Below are 12,788 nucleotides of genomic sequence, written 5' to 3'. Positions count from 1 at the left end.
GAGGGGTGGCATTTGAAATAGTCCCCAGAGCAAAGGCTAATTCTCCTCTCCCTCCAGATGTGGACGAGTGCCTGGAGAACAATGGCGGCTGCCAGCACACCTGTGTCAACGTCATGGGGAGCTATGAGTGCCGCTGCAAGGAGGGATTTTTCCTGAGTGACAATCAGCACACGTGCATTCACCGCTTGGAAGGTGCCTCGGCTCTGCTGTGGGCGGGGGTGGGTGGGTAGGTGGGTAGGGCTTGGGGGGCAGGTCACCTCTGAGACCCTCTCCCACACTCAGTGATTTTCATGGAGTATGTGAAAATCTGGAGGCATGAGGATGAGTCCAGTCCCTGCCACTGGGTAACCCTGGGCAAGCTATTTTAGCTTCCACTTCCTCACCTGGCAAAATAAGTGGGTTGGGTGGGGTGAGCTCTGAGTCTCTTCAAACTCTCACATTCCTGATTCTAATCTTTAAATAGAGAACATTTCAAACATGACTAGATGTCTCAGGAGAAATGTAATGGACAATCTGCCAAGTTTTTCAAAAAGGTGCTGCAAACCACAGCCCCAAGTGCAAGCGCGCTCGGGGCCCTGGGCGGGTGGGGAGGAGCTGAGCCTTCTTAGAGGGACGGCAGACCCGGATCCAGTCTTCCCCGGGTCTCCCATTTTTGAACTCTGAGCCTCTGGGGTTCTAGCTCAGAGGGACCCCCTCCCAGGCATGGGCTTTCGATGCTGTGGTTTCCCCGCGCCACTGCTTACCATTCCTCCAGAAATTTGTAGACGGCTCTTCTGATGGCCACCATCTTGTTCTCTTTGCTTTGGGTCTATACCTTTTTTATTCCTCTGTTAGTTCAGTGGATTCTCTGGAGTTGGGGGGAAGGCATTAAGCACACGTGGCTGATCAGCCACTTTTAACCAAATGGTGTGTTTTTAATTCTCTGCTCTTTCTTAAGCCAATGGCTACATTTTGGTGGCTGTGTCGTCCCAGCGTTGCCCGAGTGTGTTTGTGAGGGAAGTGCTCTGAACACTAGACTATTAACTCCTTTTGGCATGTGCTGCTCGTTCATTCTCATCACTGAAGAATGAGGCGAGTTTAAGTTCTTCTGCTATTTAATCACACATTTGTAGGTTTATTGTTGAATCAGGGTTCTTGTGACTTTTCTTTCTTTCTTTTTAGTTATTTTATTTTATTTATTTATTTGAGAAAGAGAGAAAGTGAAAGAGCACGAGCCAGGGGAAGGGGTCAAGGGAGAGGGAGAAGCAGACTCACCCCAAGCAGGGAGTCCTGATGCAGGGTTCAGTCCCAGGGCCCTGGGATCATGACCTGAGCTGAAGGGAGTTGCTTAATTGACTGAGCCACCCAGGTGCCCCTTCTGTGACTTTTCAAGAGTGTCTTTGTGGAAGATGATTTTTGCCTATTTTCCAAGAATGATGGGTTCTTCCTTCTACCTGACTGGAAAAGGCTGTTTGGGTACAAAAAGGAATGGTCACAGGCCAGTGGGTTTGATGAGTCTTATCACCCTGAGCCTGCTGGTTCTCAGTGTTTGGGCAGGAGAGACACACACTGACTCTAACTGGCAGATCTCTTATCTCACGCAGGTGTGGCCCTTAATAGAGTAGCAGTTGTGTTTCATATTCCTGGTGGGTTCTCTGGACTTTTCTGTGAGCCTCACATCTGGGATGAGGCAGGATTAAGAAGCCTGCAGGAAGAGCTAACTCAGGGCACCTCCTCAAGTCACTTGCTCTCCCTACAGGTGCCTCGGACAGGAGTGGGGACCTATGCGTCAGGCCTTTGCTTGAACACAGGAAAGATCCCCACCCACTCCCAAAGCAGTTCACGGCAATTAAGATCATCTCTTACCCTTGTGCTTCCAAAGCAGTGGCTCAGCTCTTCTGTCCCCTCCCACAGAACCTCCAGACTGATTACAGACACAGGCTCTTCCTAACAGAAGTAAATACAAAAGCAGTTCCTTTCTGCAATCTGTGTTTTCTAAATTTTCTACAATTCAGACATTCTTGGAGTCCCTGAAGAGTATTTAAAACGAACATACTTGTCTGGAGCTAAAACCAAAATCCAAGAATTTGAGCTGTGGTCTGGGAGTGCTGTCTGTGCCGTTGCAGCCTGATTTCTTGTTGAATTCACAGCAGCCTGGGCCAACAGATTATAGCATTGATAACTGAGACCCTGACCATCCTAAGGTTTCAACTCTTCAAATAGAACAGTGTGTAAACAGTGTTCCTTTAGGATTTCCTCCTTGATGTGCATATTAAGCCCTTAGAAACTGTATTAAAGTGGGCTTGAAAACCCCCGTTGATACTCCAAAATTGGTTAAAAGAAGGTAATCCTGCAAGCTAGTATTTTTTGGTGTTGTGGTTATTTTTAATAATTATTTACTAAATGTTCTTCAGGGGATCATAGTAGATGATTTTGAGGGAAAGCTTAAGCTATTGATTTTTCTTTTCTTCTATTTTTTATTCTTAGAGACACCAAAGCTCTGGTAAAGAGACTGTGTGTTTTCACCCATGTAATGGGGGTAGGCTGGAGAGAGGCATTCTGCCCCAGCCAGGCTTTGTCCCTATTCATGGGTGCTCAGGCTCTCAAAATGAGCATTCCTCTTTCGTTTTGTCTGCTCTGAGAATATTTTTCGATGTTTGCACCACTGCCTTTTCAGAGTAGGAGGAAGGTGTCAGGATCGTGAGGAAGGGGCTGTCTCTCAGCAGGGACAGTTTCCGTCTTTTATAGAATGTTTCCACTGGGTTTGCAAGGCCTGTCTTTCTCCAGTTTCCAGAAATATTCCTCAGTGGGACCACCGCAATAGTGTATCTCTAATGCTTTTGAGCTATTTCCCTCCTGGTGAACTAATAGCCCTAAACATGATTGCCAGCCCAGTTTCTTGGGCAAGGGGAGTGAGAACCATGCAGGACCTCCCAGTCTGGACCAGACCCATCTACCTCCCTAGCAGTGGCCTTTTTTTTTTGAATCGGGGAACTATGAACAGCTTCAGGGGCTCCTTTTGAAAAGCCCCCGGCATTTCCAGAGCCGTTTTAACATCTATTATCTCCTGGTAACTTTGGTATAACTCAATAGGATAGGGCATCAGGGGACAAATTTTCATGTATCCCCACAGCATCTGGCACATAGTCAGGTTTTTGTTTGTTTGTTTAAACTCTCAATTCTTTTTTTTTTTTTAAAGATTTTATTTATTCACCCGACAGACAGAGATCACAAGTAGGCAGAGAAGCAGGCAGAGAGAGAGGAGGAAGCAGGCTCCCCGCTGAGCAGAGAGCCCGATGCGGGGCTCGATCCCAGGATACTGGGATCATGACCTGAGCCGAAGGCAGAGGCTTTAACCCACTGAGCCACCCAGGCGCCCCTAAACTCTCAATTCTTATGAAGTATTTCTTGTGTGAATGAATTGCTGCTCTGAGGCAGGAAAGGTCACTTTGCAGATGTCTTCCCAGACTTGTAGACAGAGTGAGAAGAAGCAGCAGCAGCTGACCTCTTCGAGGAGTGTGCATGGCAGGTGTTACTGCTGCCCTTTCTGGGGTGCTGTTATGTTCAGCTCTGGGTGCTTTCTGGCACCTGTGACCCCAAAAGTCCTGCTGACCCAAGGACAAATGTAATTCTTGCTGGGCCTTCCTGGGAGGATAGAACGTTGCCTCTGGGGGCAGCTCTCACCTCCTGTGCCGTCTCAGTATAAGAAGCAAATAACATTTCCACAGATCACCAGCCAGAGCTATGAGAGAGCTTTGCTCGGGTATGAGCCCCATTCTGTGTTAATGGGCCACAGGCTTGGCACGGGTGAATGGATCTCAGCGACTTCCCGCAGACGGAGTGCGGGAGTCCAAACAGCTTGTAACTGTCAGATAAAAAACAAAATGGTTTTAAGAGAGTGTGGGATGTATTAACCGTTAATTAAAACGGCTATTAAAACGGCTATTCCAGTTAAGCACAGATCAACAGCTCTGTGGTAAGAATTGGACAGAAGTGACTTTTGACTTAATTAGAACCACTTGACTAAGGTTTCAGTGACACAATACAGAACAGTGTAGGATCCTGGAGAAGTTGAATGAAAACTTCTTGTACTCATGTTTATTTTATTTTTTTTAAAAGATTGTATTTATTTATTTGACAGAGAGAGAGAGAGAGAGAGAGATCACAAGTAGGCAGAGAGGCAGGCAGAGAGAGAAGGAGAAGCAGGCTCCCCGCTGAGCAGAGAGCCCAATGCGGGGCTCAATCCCAGGACCCTGAGGTCATGACCTGAGCTGAAGGCAAAGGCTTAACCCATTGAGCCACCCATGCACCCCTTGTACTCATGTTTAAAACAGCATTACTACTTCCCACATTAGAGAGTGTCTTGTTAGTTGAGAACCAAAAAACCTACTCTGAAAGATGTTCTTTGCACAGATACAAAGAAGTATCAGATGGGTGTGTTGTCAGTAACACAGTTCGAACTGTGGAGCAGTTCGTGTGGAGCAGAGGTCTTGAGAATACTGTTGGGCGTGATAATAGTTCCTCCAGAGTGCTGGCAGGTGGCAGGGTCTCAAAGAATAGGTTTTGAGAAGAGGCAGGATTCTGGCAAACTACACAGACATACACTATGTTATGAAACCCCATCATTTAAATGCATGTTAAACCAGCTCGGGAAGTTACCCCCCTTCCCTGCACTGTTACCACAAGATTGGACTGCAATGAAAATGAGAGTCTACCTGGAGAGAATTTTACAGTGGCTGCAGAAACCACCTGCGTGCGGGCTCTCTCTGCTCCCTTGCTGGTGTGCTCCAAGCCCGCTATGGAGGGTGGGGTGCAGAGATTAAATGAGAGTGCTCACAGAAGAGAGGCCCCTGGGCCAGTGTTCGTGTGCTGATGCCAAAATACAGTAGTCACAGTCACCTCCAAAGTGTGCATTTGGTTAGGGAAGAGATGAGGGTTGATGTTTTCAGAAGATCATCTTCAAGAGTATGTGAAAATTTTGACCATCTTTATCTGCAGATTTTCTTTTTTCTTTCTTTCTTTTTTTTTTTTAATTTTATTTATTTGACAGAGAGATAGTGAGAGAGGAAACACAGCAGGGGGAGTGGGAGAGGGAGAAGCAGGTTTCCTGCAGGGCTTGATCCCAGGACCCTGGGATCATTACCTGAAGAGAAGGCAGACGCTCAAGGACGGAGCCACCCAGGCACCACTATCTGCAGATTTTCTTAGAGAGATTCTCCTTCTTTCTTTGTCTTCTTGGTCAGCATGGGTAACAACCTGACAGGAAGTCTAAGAGCTGGTTCCTGGGGTCTGCAGGCATGGCTCTACAACCACCAGAGAGCCCCTGGTGGGCGCTTTCTTTTCCGTGTATTAGGAGAGGGCTCTTTCCGCTTTAGGAGACTTGAGACATCGTATCTCTTGGGTGACAGAGGAAATTTTTCATGTCTCTGTTAATTGACCTGACTGGATTTTAATGACATGTTCTCTTAAAATGTGGGGCTGACGGAGACCCAGGCTGTCAGGTCCCACCGTCCAGCCCTTGGCAGTGCCCCTGGGGCTGCGGACTATATGCACAGTCTGGTCACTGGCTGCATGCTGCTGTTTTGCAGAGGGTCTGAGCTGCATGAATCAGAATCACGGCTGTAGTCACATCTGCAAGGAGGCCCCGAGGGGCAGCGTTGCCTGTGAGTGCCGGCCAGGCTTCGAGCTGGCCAAGAACCAGAGAGACTGTGTCTGTAAGTACAGCCTAGCACATGCCTGTGCTGGGATCCAGCCTGCCCCAGATGTTGTCTTGTGCAGCCCAGCATCAGAAACACCACCTCATGGCACAGTGGTCACGTCAGGGAAGGTGGCTATCACAGGATACTCACCTCCACTGAGGACTAAGTTCGCTGCACCAGGGGTGGTCTCCCCTAGGGAAGGGAGGAAGGAAGATGATGCTTTTTAAGGAAACCAATCAGAAGGAAATAAAATCCAGAAGGACCGTGAATGCTGGGGCTGGTCTCCCTGTTCCCACAGAATAAAATCAGATGTGGTCATCTGGCAACCCCAGCTCTTTGCTACCTGGTCCTGCTTCTTTTTTTTTTTTTAAAGATTTTATTTATTTATTTGACAGAGATCACAAGTAGACAGAGAGGCGGGCAAAGAGAGTGGAGGAAGTAGGCTCCCCACTGAACAGAGAGCCTGATTCGGGGCTCGATCCCAGGACCCCAGGATCATGACCTGAGCCGAAGGCAGAGGCTTTAACCTACTGAGCCACCCAGGTGCCTCCTGGTCCTGCTTCTTGTACAAGCCACATCTGCCTCCCTTCCTCAATACCCAGCCTCTGCCTGTCAGAGAACAGCCCGTGTCCTTTTGTACCTCCAAACCTTCTCCAAGCACTCCTCCAGATCTGGCTTGGTGAATTCTCACTCAACTTTTAATATTCTGCTTAACTTCTAATAATGACAAGCAGAATAGTGACTTTAAAAAAAAGATTTTTTTAATTTATTTGACACAGAGAGAGGGGGGGAGAGAGAGAACACAGCAAGGGGTGTGGCAAGGAGAGGGAGAACAGGCTTCCCGCTGAGCAGAGAGTCCCAAGTGGGGCTTGATCCCAGAACCCTGGAATCATGACCTGAGCTGAAGACAGATGCTTAACCAATTGAGCCATTCAGGCACCCAGAGATTAACTACTATTGAGAGCACATTTACTACATGTAAAGGCTTGTCCAAAGATGTACCAATTCCACTGACTTCTTAATATCACCACCCTATTGAGCTAAGTATTATTATCCTCATTTTTAGTAGAGAAAATTGTGGAGAAGGTAAAGCAACAAGTTCGCATAGGGGGCATGTGCCCAGTTAGGATTCAGATGTCGGTCCTCCTAGCTCTACAGCTGGCACACCTTGATAACTGTCCCCGGAAGCCTGCCCTGACCAGCTGGGCAGCCACTTTGTATTTTGGCTCTCACAACACTGTTGGTTCCTCAATGATAACACATGACACATGTGCTGAATTGTGCATTTATGTGTCTGTCCCCCCAACTGCGAATACCCCCAGTCAGGGACCTCTTCTTATTTTTGCCCCTCAGTCGTTCCCCAGTGCCCAGCACAGGATGTTTACTAAATGAATGAATGGTGTCCACAGTCTGGACATAGCTGCCCCATGATGATGAAACACAAGAATGAAACTCCAACTGGTCATAGGAAACAACCAGCCATTAAAGGTGTTCCTAAACCACTATTTGTGCCAGATGAAACATGGACTGTTTTCCTTTAGCAATCTTCCCAAAGCCATGGACCTTCTATAATTCCCCTGCAGTTTGCTAGGGATGGTTGTTTACAGCGAGTCGACCTTAGTGGTTAAGAGAGAGAAGGTTGTTTCTCTGGTGAAGGCCTTCTCTCCAGTTTCCACCACAAAGCAGAGTGTGCAGCCCTGAAACCTGTCAAACCAGGGCTGGTACCACCACCACAACCACCACCTGGGGCCCCTAAAAGTAAGGCTGTCCCCGAGGACTTCTAGTGGGCTGAGCAAAGTGGAAACTGCCTTCCTCGCTCCTGGTCTCTTCACAAGGAGGACCTGGGTCTCCAGATGAGGTTCTCTTCTGGAGTGAGACTCTGGGCATTTCGGTCTTTCAGGGACCAGTAGAATACCTGGAATTAATTAATTAATTAATTAATTAATTAATTAAAGATTTTATTTGTCAGAGAATGCACAAGAACACAAGCAGGGGGAATGGCAGGCAGAGGGAGAAGCAGGCTCCTTGCTAAGCAGGAAGCCCAACATGTGACTCGATCCCAGGACCCTGGGATCACGACCTGAGCCGAAGGCAGATGCTTAACCCACTGAGCCACCCAGATGTCCCAATACCTGGAATTTAAAATTTTAAATATTAACATATTTTAAAGAGGTCATTTCTCACATAATATTATAATCACATTTGGGGAAAGAACAAAAAGAAAAAAAGTTGCAGAACTGTACCATATAACCAGCTGTTTCACTTTGTTTTGCTCTTCCTTCCTGCCCCTTCACTTTTTTCATATTCCTATTTAGTTGATCTCATGTGTTTACCTCACTATGATCTCAGAAGAGTTTCTTTCTAACATCACAAATATGTATTTAGTTTTTTTCTTTAACTGGAAAAATTGCAAATGCCTGTGTAAGTATTCAAAGAAAACATATTCTTCCCTCTCCCATTTTTCCTACTAGAGGTAACCACTGTTCACTTTTATGAATACATAGTTTTGAGTTGGTTTTTTTTTTTTTTGGCTGATCATCAATGAATTCATATACAGTCTTCATAATTCTTGGGTAATGTTGCATTAATTATGTGTGGAGTCATCATTTCCTCTGAATATCCTCCCTTCTAACTAATCTAGATAGAATCAGATGAGAGAAATCTTAACATACATGTACAAATGAACATTATCTGTTTCTTCCAGCCATAAAGTGCTATAACATTTTCTATAGGCCCAGTATAGCTGCATTAATATGCAAAATTCTCCTGATAGACCAAAGCAGTAGTCTAGAATCCTTTGGTATAATTCCCCTTGAAAAATGAAAGGGGAATGACTTCCTATCCCCATCTTCCTATGTAATTGCTCAAAACCGTCTTTTGGGATTTCCTGGATTCGTATTCTATCTACATAGATAGCGGCAGGCTCTGTCTGAGTCAGAGTTACTTGTTTTATGCACCGTGTCTAGCACATACGAGGTGCTCAGATGCTTACTGAATGATTATCAGAGACCTTCTGAAACAAAAGCAGCCCCAGCTGTGGAAAATGCATGGCCCAACATGTTGATTCCTTTTCATCTCAGTGACCTGTAACCATGGAAACGGTGGGTGCCAGCACTCATGTGAGGATACTGCTGAAGGCCCCGAGTGTAGCTGCCATCCACAGTACAAGATGCATGCAGATGGAAGGAGCTGCCTCGGTGAGTGACCCCGATACTTGGTAAGGGTCTGCCCACCCATAACCCTAACCATAACCCTAACAATAACCTATAACCCCTAACCTTAATCCCTAACCCCTAAACTTAACCCTAACCCCTAATCCTGTAGCCTCTAGCCCCCTAACTAGGTTAGCCCCCTAACCCTGCCCCTGACTGTGACTGGTGTTTAGCACCAGGTTCAGGGTGCTTCTGGTCCATTTGCCTCCAGACAGGTCCCGTGCTACCTTACACGTGACAGTGTAAGTGTCTAGTCCTCAGAGGGGGTCTCTCTCTCTCTTCCTGTGCCACCTCGGAAAGCCCTTTCTCTCCTAGATGAGTGAGGGGGCTCCCGAAGATGGTATTCTGAGGACTGGGACATTGCATCCTAAGGGTCCAGGGCGATGTGAAGTTAAAGCTAGCCATTTGTGATGACTCAGTGGCCATTATGGTGAGCAGAAGACAGGGTTGCGTATTTCTGTCAGAATGCCAATCCTGTACTTCATGGCATGTCTTTCGCTGGCTCCATTTAGAGGTTCCCAGGCCCAAGATTCTTTTTGTCCTGGACTAAGGGCATTGGAGGGAATCTGAAGCTTGCATTCCCTGGTGTCTCTGGTCACTGCCATATGCTTCAAAAATCTTTTCCAACATTAACTAAGGCTCTGTGGCCATGTAACCGGCCTTGTTCCCCACAGAGCCTCATTACAACACATTATTATTGAGTGAACAGAGTCGCGTATCCTCCATTGTTCTCACGTCTGGGGTTTCAGCAGAAGTGGTTGTGCAGGGGTGAGTCATCTGACTCATTCACTCTGCGAACTGTGCTCTTTGGTGTCTCTTACAGAGCGAGAAGACTCTGCTCCGGAGGGGACAGAGAGCAATGCCACGTTGTTGGTGGACAGCGACAAGCGGGTGAAGCGGCGGTTGCTTATGGGTAGGCGCCTCCCCCACCCTTCCCTGGCCACTGTCGTCGACCCTCTCCCTCCCTCATTTACTACCTCAGGCCTGCACTTGGGGCCCATACCCCCTCAGACCAGCTGGACCAGGGTCAGCAGCTCCTATCAAGCCAGGTGTGTCTGCTCTTCCCCCACGGCTGTCACTCAGTCCCCATCCAAGGACCCGGCAGTTGTGGGAAGGGCACCAGAATGGCCTGGTTAGGGCCCCAGCACTGCCCCCATCTGGTGAATGGTCCTGAGCCTGTGTCTTGGGTCTTTCAACTGGGGATCATAAAACCTACCTTTTAGGGTTCTCAGCAAGCTCAGTGAGGATGATAATGTGCGGAAGTGCCCAGAGTCCAATGCCTGGGACTTCATAGATGGTCAGCGAATGTCGACTCCAGTTCTGAGCGGCTGGAACTAGCACTTTGGGCCATCTCTGGCTCAACATGGCCATGTGTCTGGGATTTTTGTCAGCAAAGTCCTTGTCTCTCTGACTTCAGCCCTTGTTGCTGGCAAAAGAGATGAATGCAGAAGAGTGGCACTTGGCAGTGGGGTGTGGGAAGGTCTGCCGGCAGAGCTGGAGATGGGAGCAGAAGTAGAGGCCGTGGCTGTGGGGGCGGCTGTCAGATCCCTGGGCACGTTCTTATTTTGGAGAAAACTTGGCTTGACCGGAACAAAGCCGACTTTTTGATAGCTTCTAGATTTAACAGGTAATATTGAGCAGCCACTGGTTACGGGGTACGTGACATTTCTGAGCTCTTTTCTGCCCTCTTAAAGTTATTTTTAATTGTGTTAATTCAAAATACTACATATGAATAATATTAAAAAAAAAACCTTAAGGACCTAATTAATGCTATTAAGCTTGTAATGAAACATCATTTCCTTGCTTCAGAACTTCTGTTTCCCTCATCCCATTTGCCAGAGGTTGCAATTTCCATTTCTCCCAGTTGTTTCTTCTTCTCACTCCCCTTCCCCCATATTTCTGAAGAGTGAATACAATTATTTCTCTTTTTCTTGTTTTATTATATTATACACTTATTTCCTGATATGACAGTTTTGGATGTTAGCTGGGACTTCTTACTCCAGAGCACACCGAGTTTTAGCTCTCTTCTGCCCCCTCCCCCAATGCACACGCTCTCCCTCTCCCACACCTTTACTGTAGTTCTATCACTATTAAAATCAACATTGCATATTTATATCATCGTGACTATGAGTATCTAAATGTGAGTCACCCCCACCATGTAGTGTGCTGTGATTATTATTGTCTTTGTTTGCCTAGGTTTCTAAGTACCTCTTACCAGTTCTTTTGCAAATCTTGAGCAGAGTTCTAAAACCCTTTCAATGTGTTCAAATACAGCAATCAACTTATTAATTCCATTTCTTAAAAAGTGTTTTCTGGGGGCACCTGGGTGGCTCAGTCAGTTAAGCGTCTGCCTTTGGCTTAGGTCATGATCTCAGGGTCCTGGGATCAAGCCCCTCACTGGGTTCTCTCCTCAGCAGGGAGCCTGCTTCTCCCCCTGCCCCTACCCCCTGCTCATGCTCTCTCTCACTGTGTTTTGTGTGTTCTCAAATAAATAAATAAAATCTTTTTTTTTTTTTTTTCTGAGTGTTCCTCTGTTCTTGAGGGGCCTGACCCTGGGGCTGGCTGCACACCTCTCATCTCAGTCTTCCAGCTAGCTCCAGCCTGGGAATCCCCTTCACCTTGCTCCCGTGTCTGTGGACCCCATGTCTTCCCTGCTGTAAGTTCATGTGGGTAGGTATAGGTTGTTAAATACCTCCCATGCCTGGAAATGCCTTTTACTCTATTTTTATTGAGCATTTGGCTCAGTATAGAATTCAGAGTTGTGAGTAGTGAGTGCTCTACTGTTTTTAAGGATTCAGTGTTGTTTCAAGAAGTCTGAAGTCCTTTTTATTCTTGATCCTTTGAATGGAACCCATGAAAGTTTCTCTCTGGTTGTTTTCAGGGTTTTTTCCTTGTCCCTGGTGGTCTGAAATTTCACAATAATGACCCTCATGATTGGACTTTTCCCACCTGTTATTCCGAATGCCTTTCTAATACAGACAGTTGAGCACCCTGGTTCTGAGAAAGTTCCTTACATTTTTTTCTTTGATAATTTTCTTTTAAAAAATTAATTAATTAGTTAATTAATTAATTAAATTTGACAGAGAGAAAGAGGGAATGAGAGCAGGAACACAAGCAGCGGGAGTGAGAGAGAGAGAACCAGTCATCCTGTGGAACTGGGAGCCCAACATGGGCCTCGATCCCAGGACGCTGGGATCATGACCCGAGCCAAAGGCAGATGCTTAAAGACTGAGCCACCCAGATGCCCTTCTTTGATAAATTTTCTTCACTACATATTCCCTATTCTTTCTCTCTGAAACTTCTGTCAGTTGGCTGTTTTAACTCCGCTAATTTTTCTTCTCTTAACTTTAATTTTTGTTCTACTTCCTAGGAGATTTTTCATCTTCTTTCTTCTAACCCTCTACAGGATCCTTTTGAAATTTCTGCTTTCATATTTTAATTTTTAAAAAATGTTACTTAAGTCTTCTGTTGGAGGTGCCTATTCATATTTCATGAATGCTTTCCTTAGCTCTCTGGGGAAATTCGTCATGAAATTTTAAAAACTTTTCTCTTGTTTCTTGTATTGTCTTTGTTTCTTCCAAGTTCCCTTTTCCTTATTCATTTGATTGGGTGTGTTTATTTAATATTAAAGGCCTTCCTGGGGCACCTTAGCCCAGGTGCTAAGTGACTGAGCCACCCAGGCGTCCCGGATTTGTACCTTTAATTTTAAACATTTTAGTTTTAGTACAGTTAACATACAGTGTTATATTAGTTTCAGGTGTATAATATAGTGATTCAGCACTTCTGTATATGACCCAGTACTCAACACAAGAGCCTACCTTAATCCCCATCACCTATTTTACCCATCCTCCCTCCCAACCTCCCCTCTGGTGACCATCACTTTTTTCTCTGTAGTTAA

General features: G+C 46.2%; 1 protein-coding gene across 4 annotated transcripts in view; it reads left to right on the top strand.

The window, feature by feature from the left end:
* The window catches only part of SCUBE2 (signal peptide, CUB domain and EGF like domain containing 2), a 67,666-nt gene that overhangs the window by 14,132 nt on the left and 40,746 nt on the right, over positions 1-12,788 (top strand). For 3 of the 4 annotated variants that reach the window (XM_047692332.1, XM_047692334.1, XM_047692335.1), the window contains exons 4-7: positions 58-192; positions 5,568-5,693; positions 8,759-8,875; positions 9,714-9,803. In XM_047692332.1, the coding sequence (XP_047548288.1) occupies positions 58-192; positions 5,568-5,693; positions 8,759-8,875; positions 9,714-9,803 (468 nt within the window). The remainder of the gene's footprint in view (positions 1-57; positions 193-5,567; positions 5,694-8,758; positions 8,876-9,713; positions 9,804-12,788) is intronic. The other variant, XM_047692333.1, reaches the window with a different exon arrangement.

The sequence above is a fragment of the Lutra lutra genome, chromosome 10, assembly GCF_902655055.1.
Source record: "Lutra lutra chromosome 10, mLutLut1.2, whole genome shotgun sequence".
In the NCBI taxonomy this organism is placed as follows: Eukaryota; Metazoa; Chordata; class Mammalia; order Carnivora; family Mustelidae; genus Lutra; species Lutra lutra.
Note: the sequence above shows the minus strand (reverse complement) of the source record. Positions and strands in the feature narration are given on the sequence as shown.